The sequence below is a fragment of the Scomber japonicus genome, chromosome 18 (assembly GCF_027409825.1).
Source record: "Scomber japonicus isolate fScoJap1 chromosome 18, fScoJap1.pri, whole genome shotgun sequence".
NCBI classification, from domain to species: Eukaryota; Metazoa; Chordata; class Actinopteri; order Scombriformes; family Scombridae; genus Scomber; species Scomber japonicus.
The window spans coordinates 13,317,476-13,336,373 of record NC_070595.1 but is presented as its reverse complement, the minus strand read 5'-3'; the positions used below and the strand labels follow the sequence as shown (position 1 = coordinate 13,336,373).

The window sequence follows — 18,898 nt, the reverse complement described above, 5'->3', positions numbered from 1 at the left end:
GTAGACACCCCGCATTCACCAACCCTGCCCTCCTCCTTCATCGCAAGCCACGGCCGTCCTGTCCCTCAATAGAAACGTAAACGCACAGAGCCAATGTGAGTCTTTGGCATTTAACTGACGACCCCGCCCCCCTTTCCCTCACTCCCCGCTGTTTTCCTTTTTTTTGGATTGACTGCGACAGCTGCCAATGATTATTTCATCTTCGTGAAGTTGGGACAAAACCGAAGGGTGAGTAGACATCTGTGTATATTTTTTATAATGATAATAGAATAGTTGATTACTTCCTCAATGGACGCGGGCGCGCATCAGGACGTGGTGTCCTTTGCGCGTTTCCGCAGCTGGTTTGCAGCGAGTGCCTGATGTCACGTCCACACTACCATGAGAACAAGTCATGAGAAAACACAGACGACACAGACAGTGACATGCATGTTCAATCGTGCAGTTTTCTGCTGATTTTGTGGTGCTGTTGTCGTCTGTGGACGGATCAGCTGCTACCGGAGGTGGGCGTGCAGTGCGTCCTCCATAGCCTGATCTGGGACATCGGGGGAGTTCTTGTCCCCTGTCAGACCTGTAGGCCCACCAAACGATAGAATCAAAATATTCATTAGATGGGCAAGAGTAATATTCATTAGATGGGCAAGATTATGATGCTGATTATTGCATTGACATTGTTATTGCCAGTAGTCCATTACAGAACATCCATAAAGTGGTCTCAAGTACAGGTGAGGATGGCCAGAGGGAATCCCAGGGGGCTCCCTAGAAATGGGCTTAAGTTTAATTTCAGCACTGGTACTGGTTTACTCTCTATAGCAATAACAGTGTACATAGGCTATCTTGTATCTAAATATAAACCCATTATCAGATGGGGCACCATAGTACAGACTTAATTGAATTTCTATTTAAAGGTGTCTGATGTGAGTCTAGTTGGGTGAAAATAGATTAAAATGATTAGTGAAAGTGTTTGACATCTACTGGAACTATGTTTTCTTATCAGGTTGGTGCTCTTTCTTACCAAGGCCTTGGACAGTGGAGAACTTTCAGCCACTCACTCAGGTTATTATCTTGTTTGTCCCTTCGTCCACTGCTATCAGGGAGGCACAAAAGGGATTTGAGATCAGCACATAGAGTATACGCAGGTTGAATTACAATGAGCGGTGTAAAAGAACAACAAACTTGTGCTTGTTTTGTAGCTTTTTACGTATCTCAGTTTCACAAATTGAGCTCATTTCATTGAAGCATATCAACAAGTGACACAACGTGAACGGTTGGATCAAGTTTGTACCTGATCCATACCTCTGACTGGGCCTCCCTCCACCTCTGCATCTTTTCTCACGCCACTCCCCCATTTGTTCAGGATGTTGCACCATGTCTGTATGCAGGAACTGAACACAAAGTTGATTTTTGAGTCATTACATTCATACCCTCAGTCTGATTGTCCTCCCTTATTACTATTTTTAAATAGAAAAAGGCAGATAATTAAACTTTTCTGTAACAGCAGGTGGCATTTACTTGGGATTTACAGCCCCCACACTGAATGCCTTATTGTTGTAGACCAGTTCAGTTTGAGATGTTACTCACATTAAGTCAAAGTGTAGATGTTGCAAAACAGGAGTCATGTACTATGTGAGTGACATGACTGTACATGTGTGGGTGCATGTGTGTTATGTAGTTACATGGGAAGGTATCCAGAAGAAGCCCATTGACCATCAGAAACTGTACACAGAGCAAATACTGTACACACACACACTCACTCTCACACACACACACACTCACACATGCACACACATATGCTCAAAGTATGTTGGGTCTATGTTACTCAATGTACCAGTACTCTGTGTTTGACCAGGGGCTCCTGCGAGAACAGCCAAAGGTTACACTTATTAAGTTACCAGGGACATGAACATATTCAGGAACATTTACTCCAACGGCTTGAAACAAATGACAGGGATCAAGTATCTTTATCCGCTTTGTGACTGCCATGATGATCATCCAAGCTCCACTAGAGAGAGCGAGTATTGTCAAATAATTGTGAAAGGGTTTTGTGGTTCATTGATGACATACACTTGCAGTTGTGAGAGGAAGTGTTGGTCAAGAGAAAGTTGCACTGTTATAGAAAATGTGTCAGTTAGACTTGGGGTGTTTCATACTGTTCAGAGAAACTTACATGAATGAATTAAGAATAAGAATTAAAATGATCCAGTTTCTGTCACAACAGGCAAGTAGTTTAAAATCCTGATAATACATCTGATGACTATTTTTGTGTCAACAGAGCAGAGCCATTTTTTTTTTACATTTCAGGTTCAGGACTTTTAGGGGGATGTCAGTGAATTAATTAAATAAGTTATACTGTAACATTCTTGATTACAGTGTGTGTTGTGTATGTAACTGTGCTTCCCGGCTCAGAGCAGCTTGTTTTGTGTTTACCCAGCATGCCGCTCGCTCGCAGCCTGTCCGTCACGTCCCTGTCAGGGATGGAGGACTGGGACGAGGAGTTTGATTTGGAGGACGCTGTTCTTTTTGAAATAGCATGGGAGGTTGCTAATAAAGGTAATAAAGTGTGCACAATATGATTATATAAAGAATTTCATGTTTAAGGTGTTTTAATGTACACAGCTTGTTCTTTTTAGGGAGAATTTGTTTTTTAATAGAGAAGTTCACAACTTATCACCATATGGCCTCACATCACATTATCACAATATATATATGTCTCCATATTGTGTGTGTCGTACGTGTGCCATGTTTGCTGCACGTGTGAAGTCGGAGGCATCTACACTGTCATCCAGACCAAAGCCCGTCTGACCGCAGAGGAATGGGGGGAGAACTATTTCCTGGTGGGTCCCTATGTGGAGAGCAATGTGCGCACTCAGGTGGAGCTGATCGAGCCCACTAACCCCGTGCTGAAGAGAACCATTGACAAGATGAACTCCAGCGGGTGTAAGGTACTACTACCACACATACACAGTAAACACACACTGAGTTATATCTGTATGTACCAGTCAAGGGCAGTCTTTCTCACTGCACATAGTTGGAGTGACTATAGAGTGAGATTGATGTGGATAATGTTCACTACACTTAAAAAAAAAAAAAAACCCTGTTAGAGATCACCCTCAGCCCTTCTTTCATATGTGACTTGCTCACTCTCTGCCCAGCTTTCTGTCCCTGATCATGCCTCTAAACCCCGTGACATTTTCCCACAAAGGTTAGAGGTTGTATCAATGTCTCTCTGTCTCTTCCTCACATACACACTCTCCAGAAATAGGTGTGTGTGTGTGTGTGTGTGTGTGTGTGTGTGTGTGTGTGTGTGTGTGTGTGTGTGTGTGTGTGTGTGTGTGTGTGTGTGTGTGTGTGTGTGTGTGTGTGTGTGTGTGTGTGTGTGTGTGTACATACTTTTAGTGTTTTGTGCTGTGTCATTCTGGCAGCGCTCTGAAATTATGGGTCATGGCTCAGAGTGGTAGTGTTACTATTTTAAAGGGATAGTGTAGCTTTTTTCAGAGAAGCCTATCTGGTTTACCTTGAATCACATGGCACATTTTGACTGTCCAAGAACCAGCCAGTGTCAGGGCAGGGTTAGTTGGGCTCTAAAGATATGTAGACTCTGAATGTTAAACTATGTCATTCATCCCACTTAAATATTCTTCAACTGTGATTGTGTCAAAGATGGTCAACAAAAAAATGGGATTTGCTACAGCTGCAACTCTAAATGTTAAACTTTACATGTCCTAAGATTTGAGTGGTGTATGCTGTTTTTCCTGCAAGATAATACATCACACATGACACCCACAAGATAGAATAAAAGTCATCTTATTTAACTTTCACTGTCTTCCACTTCCTGCAGATCTACTTTGGCCGCTGGCTTATTGAAGGCAGTCCCTATGTTATTCTAATTGATGTTGCGTACACCGCCTGGTCTCTGGACACCTGGAAGAGCGAGCTATGGGAGCACTGTGGCATTGGTGTGCCATGGTTCGACCGCGAGGCCAACGATGCCGTGCTGTTCGGCTTCCTGACAGTCTGGCTTATGGGAGAGGTCAGCAGCTCACATTAAGTACCTGACAACTGACAGGAACTTATATAAACCTATAAACTGAACTGTATATAAGAAAGAAATGAGTGATGAATTTTAGCTGTTTGTTTAGAATACTGGGTGTTTTATTTTGAAAAGGTGTTTTAATGGATATTCAGATAACCTGAAGCCCTGGAATATCAACAGGAAAATGTTGTGTTTGAGTGTAATATGTGTGTTGTCCACATTGACCCTGAGTTCTCCCACATCGCAGTACATAGCCCAGTCTGGGGAGGCGCCACACATTGTTGCCCATTTCCATGAGTGGTTGGCCGGCCTGGGCCTGGTGTTGTGTCGACAGAGACAGCTGTCCATCGCAACCGTCTTCACCACTCATGCCACACTCTTGGGACGCTACCTCTGTGCTGGAAATGTGGACTTCTATAACAGACTTTCAGAGGTGTGTGAGCAGCTGTGTGTATTTTATAGTTTATTATGTAGGAATGTAATGATTAAAAAAACACAGATACAAGTGATTTTTACTATTAGAAATGCAATGGATTAGATATTCTATCATATATTTATATTTCATTCTACTTTCTTTCTGTCCCCTTTTGTGTCTGGTGTAGTTCAACTTGGATAAGGAAGCAGGCGATAGACAGATCTACCATCGTTATTGTATTGAGCGGGCAGCTGCACACTGTGCCCACGTCTTCACCACGGTGTCACAGATCACAGCCATCGAGGCAGAGCACCTGCTCAAGAGGAAACCAGGTGTGTGGAGGTGAATTGATGTGTGGCACTGTGTTCAGAAACGTCCTCATCGGTTCATTCTGTTCTCATTTATCACTGGTTGAGCGAGTAGGTCTCACCGAACAGAGATGCAGTGTTTTTCTGGTTGTTTTTTGTATTGCATGCTTCAGTGTGAGTTAAATTGATTCCTCTTCTCCTCTCTCTTTGTGTCTCCCATTTATTGTCCATAATCTCTCCCACCACACACAGACTTTGTCACTCCCAATGGGCTCAACGTAAAGAAGTTCTCAGCTGTGCACGAGTTTCAGAACCTCCACGCTCAGAGCAAGAATCGTATTCAGGAGTTTGTCCGGGGACACTTCTACGGGTCAGAGTTCCCATAACACACATAACAATATCACAGTCAGTCAGCAAGTCAAGAGAGGATGAACATTGAATCATTGATGAATGAAATATAATAGTAAGGAGGAGTTGGGAAATAAGAGTTAAGTTGTTGGGAGGTATGTTCTGTTGTTCAGGTGGAAACATTACTTATTTTGTTAAAGTAATTGTAACTGAACGTGTACATCGACAGCCAAAGTGCAACACTCATCCAGATCATGTGACAGATTTTGGTTTGTCTTGACCATCAGGCACCTTGACTTCAACCTGGACAAGTGTTTGTTCCTCTTCATTGCTGGAAGGTATGAATTTTCCAACAAAGGAGCTGATGTCTTCTTGGAGGCTTTGGCTCGACTCAACTATCTACTGAGAGTGAGTGTGTGTTTGTCTGGTTGTCTCAGAAGATATACACATATATTAAAATGTTATGTGTAACCCCATATTTATGTCTGGTCTGCCTGTCCCAGGTCAATCACAGCGACGTGACCGTCATCGCATTCTTCATCATGCCTGCTCGTACAAACAACTTTAATGTGGAGACCCTGAAAGGCCAGGCAGTCAGGAAGCAGCTCTGGTGAGGTGGCTTTATGGCAACTAACTACAAGTGAACATTGTGGGCCAGACAACCAAAGTGCTACATTCATCTGTATCGAGACAGATTCCTGGAAAAGTGTTTGTAGTTTTGATTCTCTTTTTTTCTGTCTCTTACAGGGATACTGCTCATACTGTGAAGGAACGCTTTGGAAAGAAACTTTATGAGTCACTTCTAGTGTAAGTTTATCACTTTCACCTCATGAAGCCTGTGAGATGTGGAGTGACCTATCTTATATCAAAATCAGATTCTTCACATCAGATCTGGATATACTTAGACTTTGATACATCATTGCCAAAACAAGCTGTCTTACTGACTTCATGCTACTAAATATGGCATTGTAATTGGTTTTGGTTGGTCTCAGCTGATCATGCATCATCATTAAGTCTAATTCCTGCTGTTTTGTTTAGTGGACAGCTGCCAGATGTGTCCAAGATGCTTGACAAGGAGGATTTCACCATAATGAAACGCGCCATCTTCGCAAATCAGAGACAGTGCCAGCCTCCAATTTGTACTCATAACATGTTGGAGGACAGCAGCGACCCCATCCTAAATTGTGTCCGCCGTATCGGCCTCTTCAACAGTTCTGCTGACCGTGTCAAGGTATGTCAGAGCTCAGTTAAGAAAATAATCTCCTCTTAACTCTTGTCACCTTTTTACGTACTCTATTGATCAGGCAGGATGTAGATAAGGAAAGCATCAGGTTCTGGACAAGACTTACAGTTTGTTGCTTATACTCATATAACCAGCTCTGATACTGAATGGCTTCTCCCTTCTTTAGATTATTTTCCATCCTGAGTTCCTTTCATCCACCTCTCCGCTGCTTCCCATGGATTATGAGGAGTTCGTGAGAGGCTGCCACCTTGGTGTCTTCCCCTCTTATTATGAGCCTTGGGGCTACACACCAGGTATGACTCATGCATACCGATAAGGTTCATGTACATGCAGAGATATAATATATTATGTCCAAATGTTAATCAGACTTCTTCTTCTGTCAGCTGAGTGCACCGTCATGGGAATCCCATCTGTCTCAACTAACCTGTCAGGCTTTGGCTGTTTCATGGAGGAGCACATAGCAGACCCCTCAGCTTATGGTGCGTTTCTTTTTATGTACCTGTTAAATCATTCTCAAAATGTTCTCTTTAAAGAGGAATCCCTCTCACATCACACTGTTTCCCATTGCAGGTATTTACATCCTGGACAGGCGGTACCGAGGGGTGGACGAGTCATGTAACCAGCTTACTTCCTTCCTGTTCCAATTCTGCAAGCAGAGTCGGCGCCAGCGGATCATCCAGAGGAACCGCACTGAGCGTCTAAGTGACCTCCTGGACTGGAGATACCTCGGCAGGGTGAGAAATCCGATTCAGAAGATCAGTGTTGTTCACGTGACACATTTTGAAATTAATTAACAATGCTTCTTTCTCCTCTGTTTGGCATTAGTATTATATATCTGCCCGTCATATGGCCTTGGCTAAAGCCTTCCCTGACACATTCATGTACGAACCTCATGAGCCCACCTCGGTAAGTTTTAACTTGTGTCCCCTGGCGTGAGGATGTGCTTAGCTTTAATGTTAAGCCTCTGACAGACACTCTGACACTCTTGTTCTTGTCCTCAGACATCAGGCTTCCGTTACCCCCGACCAGCCTCTGTGCCACCGTCCCCGTCTCTGTCCCGCCATTCCTCCCCCCATCACAGCGAGGCTGAGGACAATGACGAAGACGAACGCTACGACGAGGATCTGGAGGCAGAGAAGGATCGGATGAACATCCGCCAGCCCTACACCCTGCCATTCAAAAACAAGCTTTCTTCTGTCCATGGGGCCAATGGGTACACTGATGGTGTCACAAGTGACAAAAATTGAGACACACACAAACACGCAGAAACACACAAACACTTAGAGTTCATACTAAACCTCACTAGTGAAACTTTATCTGTGGCTATTGCTGAAGTCATCCATAATAAATGAGTGCAGCTGTGTGAACGCGAGTGATAAAATATAAATTTAATATGGGCATGTTGTGAAAATTGCATCACTGTCAGTGTCTTCCCGACCTCTGCGCGTACCTCAGAATTTTTTAAACGATCTACCAGTTTGACATGTTTTGGTATTCTTTCAGTTACACCAGCAGTTCAACAAGTGGTTTGCTTTGTGGAGTAAATGCAGCAGCTAGAAAGGGCTACATGACTGCTCAGCTTGGGGAGGGGGGGGGATCACAATTGCTGGATTTTGTAGGATACTAACACTGGATAACACAGGTATAGAGCAATGAAAAAAATAACAGGATTATTATGAGTCTCTGGAGGGGCTTTTATACTTGATTCATAGGTGGGTCTGAGCAGGGAAAACAACACAACCCTCCTTTTTACCAGCGTGTCATCTTTACACATTCAGTGCAGGAAAAAAAAGGCCCATGTCAGTGTCAGTTCAGGTGAGCAGCCACAAAGAGCACCTATCCTTTTTACTTTTAATGTTTTGCTTAAAAGTGTGGTGATGATGATGATGATGATGCTGTAGTGTTTCAAGCTCAATTCTCCACATTGTTGTAGCATATTCTTCCTTTTAAAATGCCTTGTTTACTATAAAACCTCCCAGAATGGAAATAAAATGTAGATGACACACAAACACAACAACAAATAATATCAGAATACAATTCTAAAAAAAAAAAAAAAAAAACTCATTTTGAGGATAGCCTGTGTGTGTTTTCATTTTATTTCTGTGCCTTATTGTGTCACAGCCTGTCAGTGTATATTACAGATGAACAACCTTGCACTCCTGTTTATCCGTCTGTGTGTGTGCTTGTGTGGGAATGCTTATTCCTGGGTTTGCCTGTTTCAGCAAGTATTTATTTGAAAAAGGAATAGAGATGAGACAAGTGGAGGAAAAAAGGGACTGTGTCCTGAGATGGCAACCTTGTTTTAATGTGAAGGATGTGAGAGAAAGGGCAGGAATAGGAGATAGAGTGCGTCTTGACTGTTTGTCTGTTACGGAAGAATGAAAATGGTTTTACCTGACATATACTCACACTCCCTGTAAGACTTCTGTCATTTGTTACAATCTTGCACCAGATGAACTTATAATAAAGATTAAATATATAGATCTATCAGTGTTTTACAAACCATAACTGGCTCTTTTGTATTTTGTTTGCATGTAGTTTATTGGAACACAAATATCAAAAGATCTGTGGGGTTTCGAGTGCTCGGTAACACACACACTCATCCAGTTCCACACAACTTGTCCACCTGTTGATTTATCTATGGATCTTCTTCCTCTGTTGGAGTTAATCTTCAGCACAGATAAACTCTGCCTCCATGACCTTTGCAAACTGAAAAAAAAAATCAGACTATCAATCACAATTCACTTATTCACTTTTCACACATTAGATCTTTTTCTGACCCTGATCTCAACAGATATTTTATGGCAGATGGATTCCTAAAGACTCTCCAGAAAACAGTGGTAGAAAGTTTACTACATTTATTCTACATTTACTGAAATATTGTACTTGTATTTTGAGCTATTTTACCTGAATATTTCCATGTAATGATACTTGATTCTACTCCACAATATTTCAGAAGGAAATATACTTTTTGCTTATTTTACAACTGTAGTTACTTTTCAGATAAAGCTTTGACATAAAAAAATACTATTGTCATATCAAATTCTAACAAAGATGTTTCTCTATAAACTTCTCAGGTAGTTTTCCATTTAAATGCCAGATCCAATTATCTAGTATTTAACAATGAAAGCAGTTCAGTTTTCAAACCAATTCATAATCTCATGACCTTTCAGATCTATCTTGTGACACTTAGCAGGGGTCTGACCCCTACTAGGAACCACTGGACTAGACTACCAAATGTTGATAAAATAGTTATAACTAGTTACACCTCAGTCAGCTATACCAGTAAAATGATACTTATTACACTAATGGATCAGTCACCATTTTTTTGTAGAGGAAGTTTTGTTACTTCAAGCAGGGGAGACCAGGTACGGTTGTAACATTTATAGCAATTTTCCCAATAAATCAGAAGCCGTTTACACTGGAACAGCCAATTTGCTGTATTAAATAGCTGAACATTCCTTTTCATTTCATGTAACATGACTCAGAACAAGGTCACATAGATAACGGCTTATGGAGCACAAACATAACATATAATTAGAACAGAATACCTGTAACAGCACACGGCATGGCTGAAATACAACAAACAACAAAAGACAACATTCCCAACAAAAGTGAAAGGGGGCTTGGTAGTCCACATTAGACCACATTTGCATTTCACTACACATTCTTTGTGTGTGACAAACATGAACAGAACATGTCCTCAAAAAATGTTAACCAGGCAACAGAACATGGGTGTGGGGACTTTGTGGTCTGTCTGTCTTCCTCTTTCTGATATTTGGCATACATCTGATAGTAAAATCAAAATTTTTACCTCAAAAACACACTTTTGTAGATACATTCTCCTGGGTGCTGCAGATTTGTCTCCTTTTTTGAGGGCAAGAAGACAATCTAACTGAGCATGTGCACAGTGAGTGTCATCACTCTAGCTTGTTTCTGATTGAAGCAATTTGAGGTGTTAGAACCGTCCCGTGTTACAACTGTACCTGGTCTCCCCTACATTTTGCTGATAATACTTGTGTTGTACTACTAATTAAGTAGGGTTTTTAATTCAGGACATTTACTTGTATTTTTAAACTGGTACTTTTATGGAAGTATCTGAGTACTTATAAGATAACTGGAAGAAAAATTGACTAGTTGTCCCCAGAAAGTCATAAAGAGGTGTCTAATGGTGTTTTATAGGTCTCACCAAGTAAACTGTTCCAGAAGGAGTCATACGTTGCCCTGCCGGTTACTGCACCGATCTTGGCTGGATTCCTCCTCACTGTGTGTACTGAGAAGCCACCAGGCCCAGTCACCTCCACCTCCACCACATGATAGTCAGTTAACCTGGAACACAAAGAGGTATAAAATTGGTTTCAAGCAGGGATGTAAGACTGCATTAGGTCAATCAGATGTTTAGGGGTACTCACGCTGTGTCTGACACAATCTCTCCTTGAACACCGGTAAAGCCAAGTGTTCCTGCTGCCACTGCTGCTGCTGCCATGGTGTTAACATTGTTGGGAGCAAGAGGGCACAGCTCTGCCACAGAGCCTCTGAATAAAACACGCCTGCCCTCTCCATCCATACAGTCAGGGGGGATGTCTCCTGTTAGCCGGAAGCAGGATGGATGCTTGGACATTCTTATAAACAGAGCCTGAAAAGGAGCCGAGAGAGAAGAAGAAAAACAATGCTGAGTCACATTCGGAAACTGGTGAGCTCATGTAACTCAAGCAAAAGCAAATCAAACACTTTATTTGGAGTTTTGTGCGGCAAACAAAACTTGACTATGACTTGAAACTTGAAACTTGAAAATTAAGCAGCAGACACTCTTTCATTCTCAGTCTGAATCATGCAAAGACTGACCACTGCAGCCTGTCTGTCCCTTTGCCACTCCATGTAACTCCACGCCTGCACTACACAAGTGTTACCTTCAGGGCCCCACTATCATTCAGCCTCTGGATGTCCTGGCCCCCCCACAACGCACCACTGGGGACGTAGAGTGTCCTACCATGTAACTGAGCTGCCTGACGGAGTTTCAGGTTCAGATCAGGATCAGAAAGGGCGGAGGGAGACCCCACCTGAAAGGAGGAGAAAGTGAAGGTTCAAAACAGGATTCTGGGATTAACTGTAAAAGCTACTCATGCTTTGTGTTGTGTTTTGTGTGCATCCCTATCAGGATGCATACTGCATCTATTTTTATCCCAGCACAGAGTAACATACACACAGGAGTTTAAAGTAGAAATATGTTAGATCTAAATATAATTTCTGACCAGTGATCATACCTACTGTATCTATCAAAGACAAGAAAGACAACAATTCAGCCAAAAACACAACCATAACCACTGCAAACCTCCTGTTAGAATAGACCAGCTGTCCTCACTGACAAACATGAAAACATAATAACTCTCCAGATAGAGGCTACAAATGCTGTGCTACAAAATCAGCAATAGTAGACTGTAAAAAAAAACACCAAAATATAACCACCAAAACAGATAGAGAAGAATCTCACCATGAAATGAGACTGAGACAGGAAGTGAAGCCCAAATTCTTTTACTATCTTAGGATGGCACACCTCTACGATCACATCACACCTCCTGTAAGTCACACAGTTTAAAAAGGATGTCATAGGGCATTAGGCACATGTTGTCAATGATAATACAAGATGCCCTTTTTGTGTTTTGCACATTAACATTACTTATGTGTGTGCGTGTGTCTGCACCTGTCTGCAAATGTTGATAGATCACCAAGTATGAGTTCATCAGGAATTAAACCTTTGAGCTTCTCAGAATTTCTGTTCCAAACAAAAGCGAGCGTTAAACCGAGGGGAGCTCCATCTTTAAGGATCCTCTCCACCAGGTACTGTCCTGCACAGACATACACACACACAAGCACACACACACACACATGAAGTCAGTCAGTAAAACATACAGTAAGTTGTGGATAGATTGTCATACTTTTGTGACATTATAGTCATTATATACCAGGTGACACCTAGACCTATAGTCTAGGCGTGAAAACAGAGATTCATAAGAATGTGTATCAGAAAGTGTGCAGGTGGAAGAGTGTGTGTGTGTGTGTGTGGGGGGGGGGGGTTGCAGACCTAGATGTCCATATCCTACAACTCCAATCCTTTGAAAAGAAGTGTTGGTTGCCATGTCCTGCGCAGAGAAAGCAAACATGCTAATACAAAAAACAGAACATTCACCTGCAACCTGACAACACAAACCAACACACATACATGTCTGCTTTTACTTCACACCCTATCTCCTCCAATCTCTCCTTGACCAACGTGAAACACTCACTATTTATTGCTCTACTCACCTGATAATCACACACCTCTCCAGAATTGTGTGTCTCCCAATGTGTGAAGCACAGCGAGTGGTCTGCAGCTCTAGGAGCGGTGGGCAGGCATGGTACAAAGTTTGACTCGGAGAGGCCATAGTTAATCATTACAAGTTATCGGTCTGTGGAACAAGTTATTGGTCTGTGGAACAAGTTATTGGTCTGTGGAGGTATCATCTGCTGCTCTACTTCCATCCATTTAAACATTTTCGATGTCAGATGCATTAAAAATCTGTTACGAAGAGCAGTGAAAAACTAGACTTTAAAGACAGATGGGCCAAAAAATGTTTCTTATATTACATGAACTCTACACCAAGCAATACACTTATCTTAAAGTCATTTGTCCTGCATGCAATATAACATTTATTTTTTAATTTTCAAACAGTATAATCCAAAGCTTTGTGGCCATCTAGTAAACAATGTAATCTGATTTTTTTTTTTACTATATTAAGATAATATTTTTTATCACAAGAACCCAAAATATCACACATAGCACATATTTCACATCAGCAGGTGTGTTTTTTCTTTTATATTAAACCGATCAGCTTTGAAAGCTGGTGTTATCGGCCTTCACATAGTGACTGCTGTTAAATCTATTTCCCTTTATTATTTAATAGCGGTTGCACAGATTAGTTGTTATTTTCAAGCACCTAAATGGTTTAGAGACATGATTTAAAAGGATTATGTAATCAGATAATAATGTGGTCATTTCTACGCTCTCAACCTGTCAAAATCCAAGCATGCGCGTATTAATGCCATATAACATCATAATATAATAAAGTAAGGAAGCAATCTCACCATAAGTGGAAGTTTATTATTCAAAATTACTCTGCCTTGTTCAACTTTGCCCTTTGTGTGTTGATGTCACCAATGCGCTTCAGCTGGAGAGGTCAAAGGTCAGTAGTTTTGTCCATGAGAACTCAAAACAGCGAGAACATTGATTATCAAAGTGCAATCAGACAGCAGGGATCAGTCTAAAGTTCACCACTCTGAATCACCAACAGACTGCGAGACGCAGCAGAGATTCCTCCGACCAAGAAGGACTGAAACAGGGAACAGCAGAAGAAGACAAGAAAAACAGAGGATTACATGTTGTTGTGACCATCTCTGTTGTAACTGCAATAGCAGAAGAAAACTGAAGATACACTGAAGGTAAAGCCAAGGTCAGCGTTGGAGAAGATGGACATCCTTGAGACCCATGCCTACGACAGGCGAAAGAAGAGAAATCTGGTACCTACAAACCATTTACTTATTCATAATAGATAGTCTGTTGATGTTCATTCTAATTAATACAACTCATTTGATATGGAACTTATTAAACTGTATAATATCACTATTCTTGTGGAGTCATGTTATGACGGAGTTCCCCTGTTCCCCTCTCTTCCTGTTCTCTCTATACCTCCCTCTCCATCAGTCCTATGCTCTCCTTTTTTCTCTCTTGCCTTTCTTTTTTGCCACAGCTGTGTACTTCTACCTGTGGACTCCTAATTCCCCCGCGTCCATTATGACTGCAGGTGTCAAAGCAACACCAATACTCCTATTGGCTGCAGTTGTGCTGACCTGGAATGGAGGTCAAAGTGTACTAGGTGTGGTAGGAGGACTAGTCTTCTCTGCTATTGGTGACATCTGCCTGGTATGGCCTGATCTTTTTATCCATGGTAAGTGCCTTGTTTGTACACAAGTGAAGTAGATACACTGCAATGTGGACATTTATATCCATGCTCAAAGCCACCAGTGAATGTATGTATCTGTTTCAGGAATGGGTGCATTTGCTGTGGCTCATCTGCTGTACTCCCTCACCTTCCTCTCGGCTCGTTATGCACCAAGATCGTCTCCCTCCTGGCTCCGATTCCTATATCTGATCCTGTTCATTGTGGGCGGATGTTTCTACATTTACATATATCCATATCTGCAGAAGGATAAAGACTCAGGTCTGCTCGTTCCAGGTGTGGGGATCTACGCAATGTTAATTACTATAATGGGGTCATTAGCTCTTAGGACCCGTCATCTAGCAACACTGTTGGGAGCTTTGATCTTCATGGTGTCTGACATTGCACTAGCTATGCAACTTTTTAAGGCGACAGCAGACCTGGAGCATGGTAACTCCATTGTCATGGTGACATATTACTTGGCACAGCTTCTCATCGCTGTGGGCGATATAAAGGCAGTGGGTGAGGAAGATGATTTTTCAAAGTGGAAGAGCACCTAACCAGCATCGCTAATATTTAAAGTACCTAACTTACATCTATTTCTCTGGTAAAAACCTCAATCTGCCTATAAATACTCCCTTTAAGTCTTAGAACTTTTTGAAAATTTGTGCATATTAATGAAAAGAACAACAGGTAAAGAACATATCTCCTACTGGTCAACACTTGGATCATACTAATACTCATACATTTTTAGAATATAAGTCTAGAAAAAAAACTGAAAGAAACTTAATCAATATGTGTTCAGAATATTTGTATTCTGCGATTTGTACCAAAAAAATTTTAATCAGTGATTTTGCATAACATCCATGTTCATGTGTAGGTTGTGCATGTGTTAGCAATGTTTTCCACTTGTGAGCTAGTCATTATATGTATATAAAATACTCCCATTTGTTTTGTTAATAAATAAATATGATGTAAAAAAAACAACTCCATAACTCTGCGTCATGTTTTAAGAAACAACCAACTGAAATGAAATGGCTACACAAACCAAATTACAATTAAATACATGTAACGACTATGTAATTGAATTAACTCTTTATATAATTAATTTTAATTAACAATTAAAATAGAAAATAATATACATACTATCTGTGATGGAGATATTTGGTACGTTTAAGATATGAAGGCCTGAAAACAGTGGACTGAAAAAAAGAAGTATTTTATACATGAGTTATTTACACAGTAAAATTCCAGCATCTGGATTACATGCAACTGCTGTAACAGACAAAAACGCAAGATTGACGATCCAGATCTTGAATGTTCTGTTACATCTTAGCACACTGATAGCAAAACAAATTAGATTAAGTTCAGCGATCCATCCCACTTTCATCTGACTGCTGCCCACGGAAACACGTGATCCTTAGACGCTCACAAAAGTCCAGTTCTTCCTGTTGGAAACAAAAAAAGTGACTTTTAGAATCATCATTTCCAGGACAACAATTACACCTGGTACTAAACTATTGATGTTACACACTAATTTTGGCATCTGGTTAGCACTTCAAACTGAAAATGATATAAAACACGGCTTTCCTAATAGCCATCCTTTGCTTTCTTAAACTAAACCACAATTCTAGGTTTGAGTCACTTGACTGTGTACTTTGCCATTAATAACATATGAATTACCTGACTTTCTTCTTTTCCTTGGAGCTCTCTGGCTCTCTGTCTGAGTAAGTCCTCCAGACCCAGAGAAGGTTCTCTGCAGTCTTTGAGCCCCTGCGGACAGTCTTCCACCAGACTAGACACACATCAGAAATAAAGACGGGCATAGTTACTACACTGAACCACGATTTACTGTCAACTTGTAGATAGTGAAGACAGAGTAAATTGGAGATTGTTTCTTACCAACAAAGGGCACCAAGTACATGTTCGTGGAAAGGTGAATGTGGTGTGCGGAGCACGGAGACCAGCTGCTGTGCCATACCCATGGAGACAACTGTGTCTGTCAGGAAACAAGAGAGAAAAACAATGCCGGAGTGTTAGACATATCAGAGCCAGAATTAATTGAAGTCCCAGTCTCAGTAAAGAGGGCAGAAGCTTCTTTACATTCTCAGTACTACCATGCTTAACAGAGCAGAGACTGACAGGAATGATTAGGTTCATTAAGTGTCTTCGCCTCAATAAAAGAGTATTTGCAATTTAATAGAGATCTCTTTGTGACTAAATCTACAGGAAATATAATTTGCAGTGAATTTATTTAAATCATCTTTAAATCACTTTATTATTTAGAAATTGCAAATTAATTAATTCAAAAGACAATATCCTGGAGGCTCCTCCTCCTCTGTCAGCTGCTAAACATCAAACAAATGTATTAAGTTTGATGTCATATGAAGCTCTAAATGCCATCTCTGAGGAAACAGATCATGGTTGCACTACTATGATATAAGTAATCCCTGTGCTGTGTCATCTTAGTTTAACAACACTGTCCTGATCAAATGCCTCAGTCAATCATACCTTTCTGTTCAGGATGTGACGTCAGCAGGTTGAACAGAAGGAACGCCGATTTGGTCCTGAGCTTCTCATTCTCCGACTGCATGCCTCGCATCAGCACTGAAAAGCCATCTTGGGACAGGAACGCCTGGAGTCCTTCCTCTTGCTCTCGGATCAAACCTGGTATCACAACAGGACATTGTTACAGCTTGTGCCACTTGATAGAGACAATCTCGTCTGAAATGCTTCATGGTGAATTTTGCAGTGGTGTCTGCCTGCGTGCAGCAGAGCTTTCAGATACTCACATGAGACTGCGTAAAGGGCTTTTACTCTGACGGTGGGGTGGGGATCGGAGTCTGTCAGCTGCAGCAGTTTTGGCAGTGCTCCAATGCTTAGCAAGTGGACTTGCACCTGTGGCATGTTCTGAGCACAGGAGGCAATAAGCTGGGCAGCGCGCCACCTCAACCCACTTTGAGGATGACACAGATACTGGGACACGGACAACTCTAGTCCACCCAGAATCATCAGATCTGTGAAGCAGAAAGAGGGGACACAGTCAGGGTACATTGTAGCAACTCCAAACCTCCTTCTAGCTGCTCCAACATCATTTCTTATCTGTAGAATTTTTCACAACTCTGATACCTATTATAAACATGATAGAATTATGTCCAACTTATCACACAGTCATGTGCCAAAACCACTACCATTATTCAGACCCCTGAAAGTACGATTGTGAGGTTTTGTTTCTTGTTCAGGTGTCATGCAGCTTATTACAAACCTCTAGCATTGTCCAGGTTCTCACACAACTCCGACAGCACCTCGAAGGCTGTTTCCCGCTCATCTTCATCCTCGTCGTCCCTCTCCTCCTCTCCATCTATCTCCTTCTCACCCATTTTGTCTTTGCATAGGACAGTCAAGCACTGCTTCATCTGCGCTACTTCATCCGCCTGCCCTTTGCAGACATCTGCGAGAGCTTGTGTCAGCCATGCTTTCCTCTGGAACGAAGAAAGAGTAAGAGTCTTCTCATTCTGAACAAAAACTCTGTTTTGAAAATATGCCTCCAAAATCCTCCAAAAGACCTTGAGGAGCAACTAATTCACTGTGAATGATGTCCTGTCTCTATCCTGTGTGCGTATAGTCTCCTTCCGGATCTCCATCTCCATGTTGATTGAGGTCACATGGGTCTGGTCCTATCCATTTTTGTGGCACCTGAACATTGCTTGGCCTCTTCTTGATCACATAATATATTTAATTTCTTTCTTGTTCTATTATGTACACTCATCTATTGCACATCTGTCCGTCCTGGGAGAGGGATCCCTCCTCTAACCCTAACCCTGATTCCTTAAGTTTCCTCCATTTTTCCCTATCAAAAGGTTTTGTCAGGGAGTTTATCCTTATTCAGATCAAGGGTCTATGACAGATGATGCTGTATCCCCCTCAGACCTGACTTGAAAATGGCCTTGCATGGTTTGAACCCTATAATGAACAGGCACTTACCTCCTCTGACATTGGTTGAACAGGTGCAGGTCCCTCTGCAGCAGAGCCAGCATCTACTGCCAGCTGCAGGACCCCCTGAAGGTTATGGGGATATCTTCTGTCGTTCTGTCTGTCTTCTGCCATGATGTTTAACGAAAGAGCTGAAGAGAAAAACAATGCAAAAACAAGTCAGTAAAACAAGTGGAGAAATTATCCATATCAAACTGCAGTGACACTGAGGTTAGGGATAGAGATTTAATACACAAGAAGCAAACCCAAACATCAACTTCTACTGTGAAGATTATTATTTGACATCATCAGAAACATGGTAAGCTTTGACACAACTAGCTGCTGCTCTTCATTTAGCTGCGTTTAGACGCTATTTCCCAACCTACCTTTGAAGCGTCTTAAAAAGCGTGTTGAATAAATGGGCGCACAGTTTCTTTCTAACTTCTAAACTAGTGAACACCGCCTTAAAACGCCTTCACTCACAGACACTTGAATGAGCTAGAATATTCTAGCTAGCTGATTTCACGAGTTGCAACGGAGCTGCCATGCTCTACCGTAAAGATTCTAGTAAACTGGTCAGCGACATTTTCAAGCCATGTTTCTCAGTCT

General features: G+C 41.6%; 4 protein-coding genes across 4 annotated transcripts; 2 read left to right on the top strand and 2 right to left on the bottom strand.

The window, feature by feature from the left end:
- Positions 1-157: 157 nt before the first annotated feature.
- Positions 158-8,852, top strand: gys1 (glycogen synthase 1 (muscle)). The gene is made up of 16 exons (XM_053338314.1): positions 158-228; positions 2,429-2,547; positions 2,758-2,939; positions 3,836-4,027; positions 4,278-4,463; positions 4,633-4,777; positions 5,006-5,123; positions 5,389-5,509; positions 5,605-5,711; positions 5,849-5,908; positions 6,140-6,332; positions 6,511-6,637; positions 6,728-6,823; positions 6,915-7,078; positions 7,170-7,250; positions 7,346-8,852. Exons 2-16 carry the CDS (start codon positions 2,430-2,432, stop codon positions 7,589-7,591), a joined length of 2,136 nt encoding a protein of 711 aa, XP_053194289.1. The 5' UTR covers positions 158-228; position 2,429; the 3' UTR covers positions 7,592-8,852.
- Positions 8,853-8,859: 7 nt separating this feature from the next.
- aspdh (aspartate dehydrogenase domain containing) lies at positions 8,860-12,745 on the bottom strand. Its single transcript, XM_053338323.1, has 8 exons — positions 12,648-12,745; positions 12,427-12,484; positions 12,046-12,190; positions 11,836-11,920; positions 11,255-11,404; positions 10,757-10,980; positions 10,534-10,673; positions 8,860-9,053 (listed from the first exon to the last, which is right to left on the bottom strand). The coding sequence occupies exons 2-8, from the start codon at positions 12,479-12,481 to the stop codon at positions 9,016-9,018; spliced, it is 837 nt and encodes a 278-aa protein (XP_053194298.1). The 5' UTR covers positions 12,482-12,484; positions 12,648-12,745; the 3' UTR covers positions 8,860-9,015.
- Positions 12,746-13,465: 720 nt separating this feature from the next.
- On the top strand, positions 13,466-14,883 carry tmem86b (transmembrane protein 86B). The gene is made up of 3 exons (XM_053338324.1): positions 13,466-13,898; positions 14,083-14,326; positions 14,426-14,883. Exons 1-3 carry the CDS (start codon positions 13,848-13,850, stop codon positions 14,875-14,877), a joined length of 747 nt encoding a protein of 248 aa, XP_053194299.1. The 5' UTR covers positions 13,466-13,847; the 3' UTR covers positions 14,878-14,883.
- On the bottom strand, positions 14,875-18,815 carry hspbp1 (HSPA (heat shock 70kDa) binding protein, cytoplasmic cochaperone 1). The gene is made up of 8 exons (XM_053338320.1): positions 18,676-18,815; positions 18,302-18,441; positions 17,583-17,799; positions 17,110-17,334; positions 16,829-16,984; positions 16,220-16,316; positions 16,001-16,112; positions 14,875-15,765 (listed from the first exon to the last, which is right to left on the bottom strand). The coding sequence occupies exons 2-8, from the start codon at positions 18,422-18,424 to the stop codon at positions 15,685-15,687; spliced, it is 1,011 nt and encodes a 336-aa protein (XP_053194295.1). The 5' UTR covers positions 18,425-18,441; positions 18,676-18,815; the 3' UTR covers positions 14,875-15,684.
- Positions 18,816-18,898: the final 83 nt, after the last annotated feature.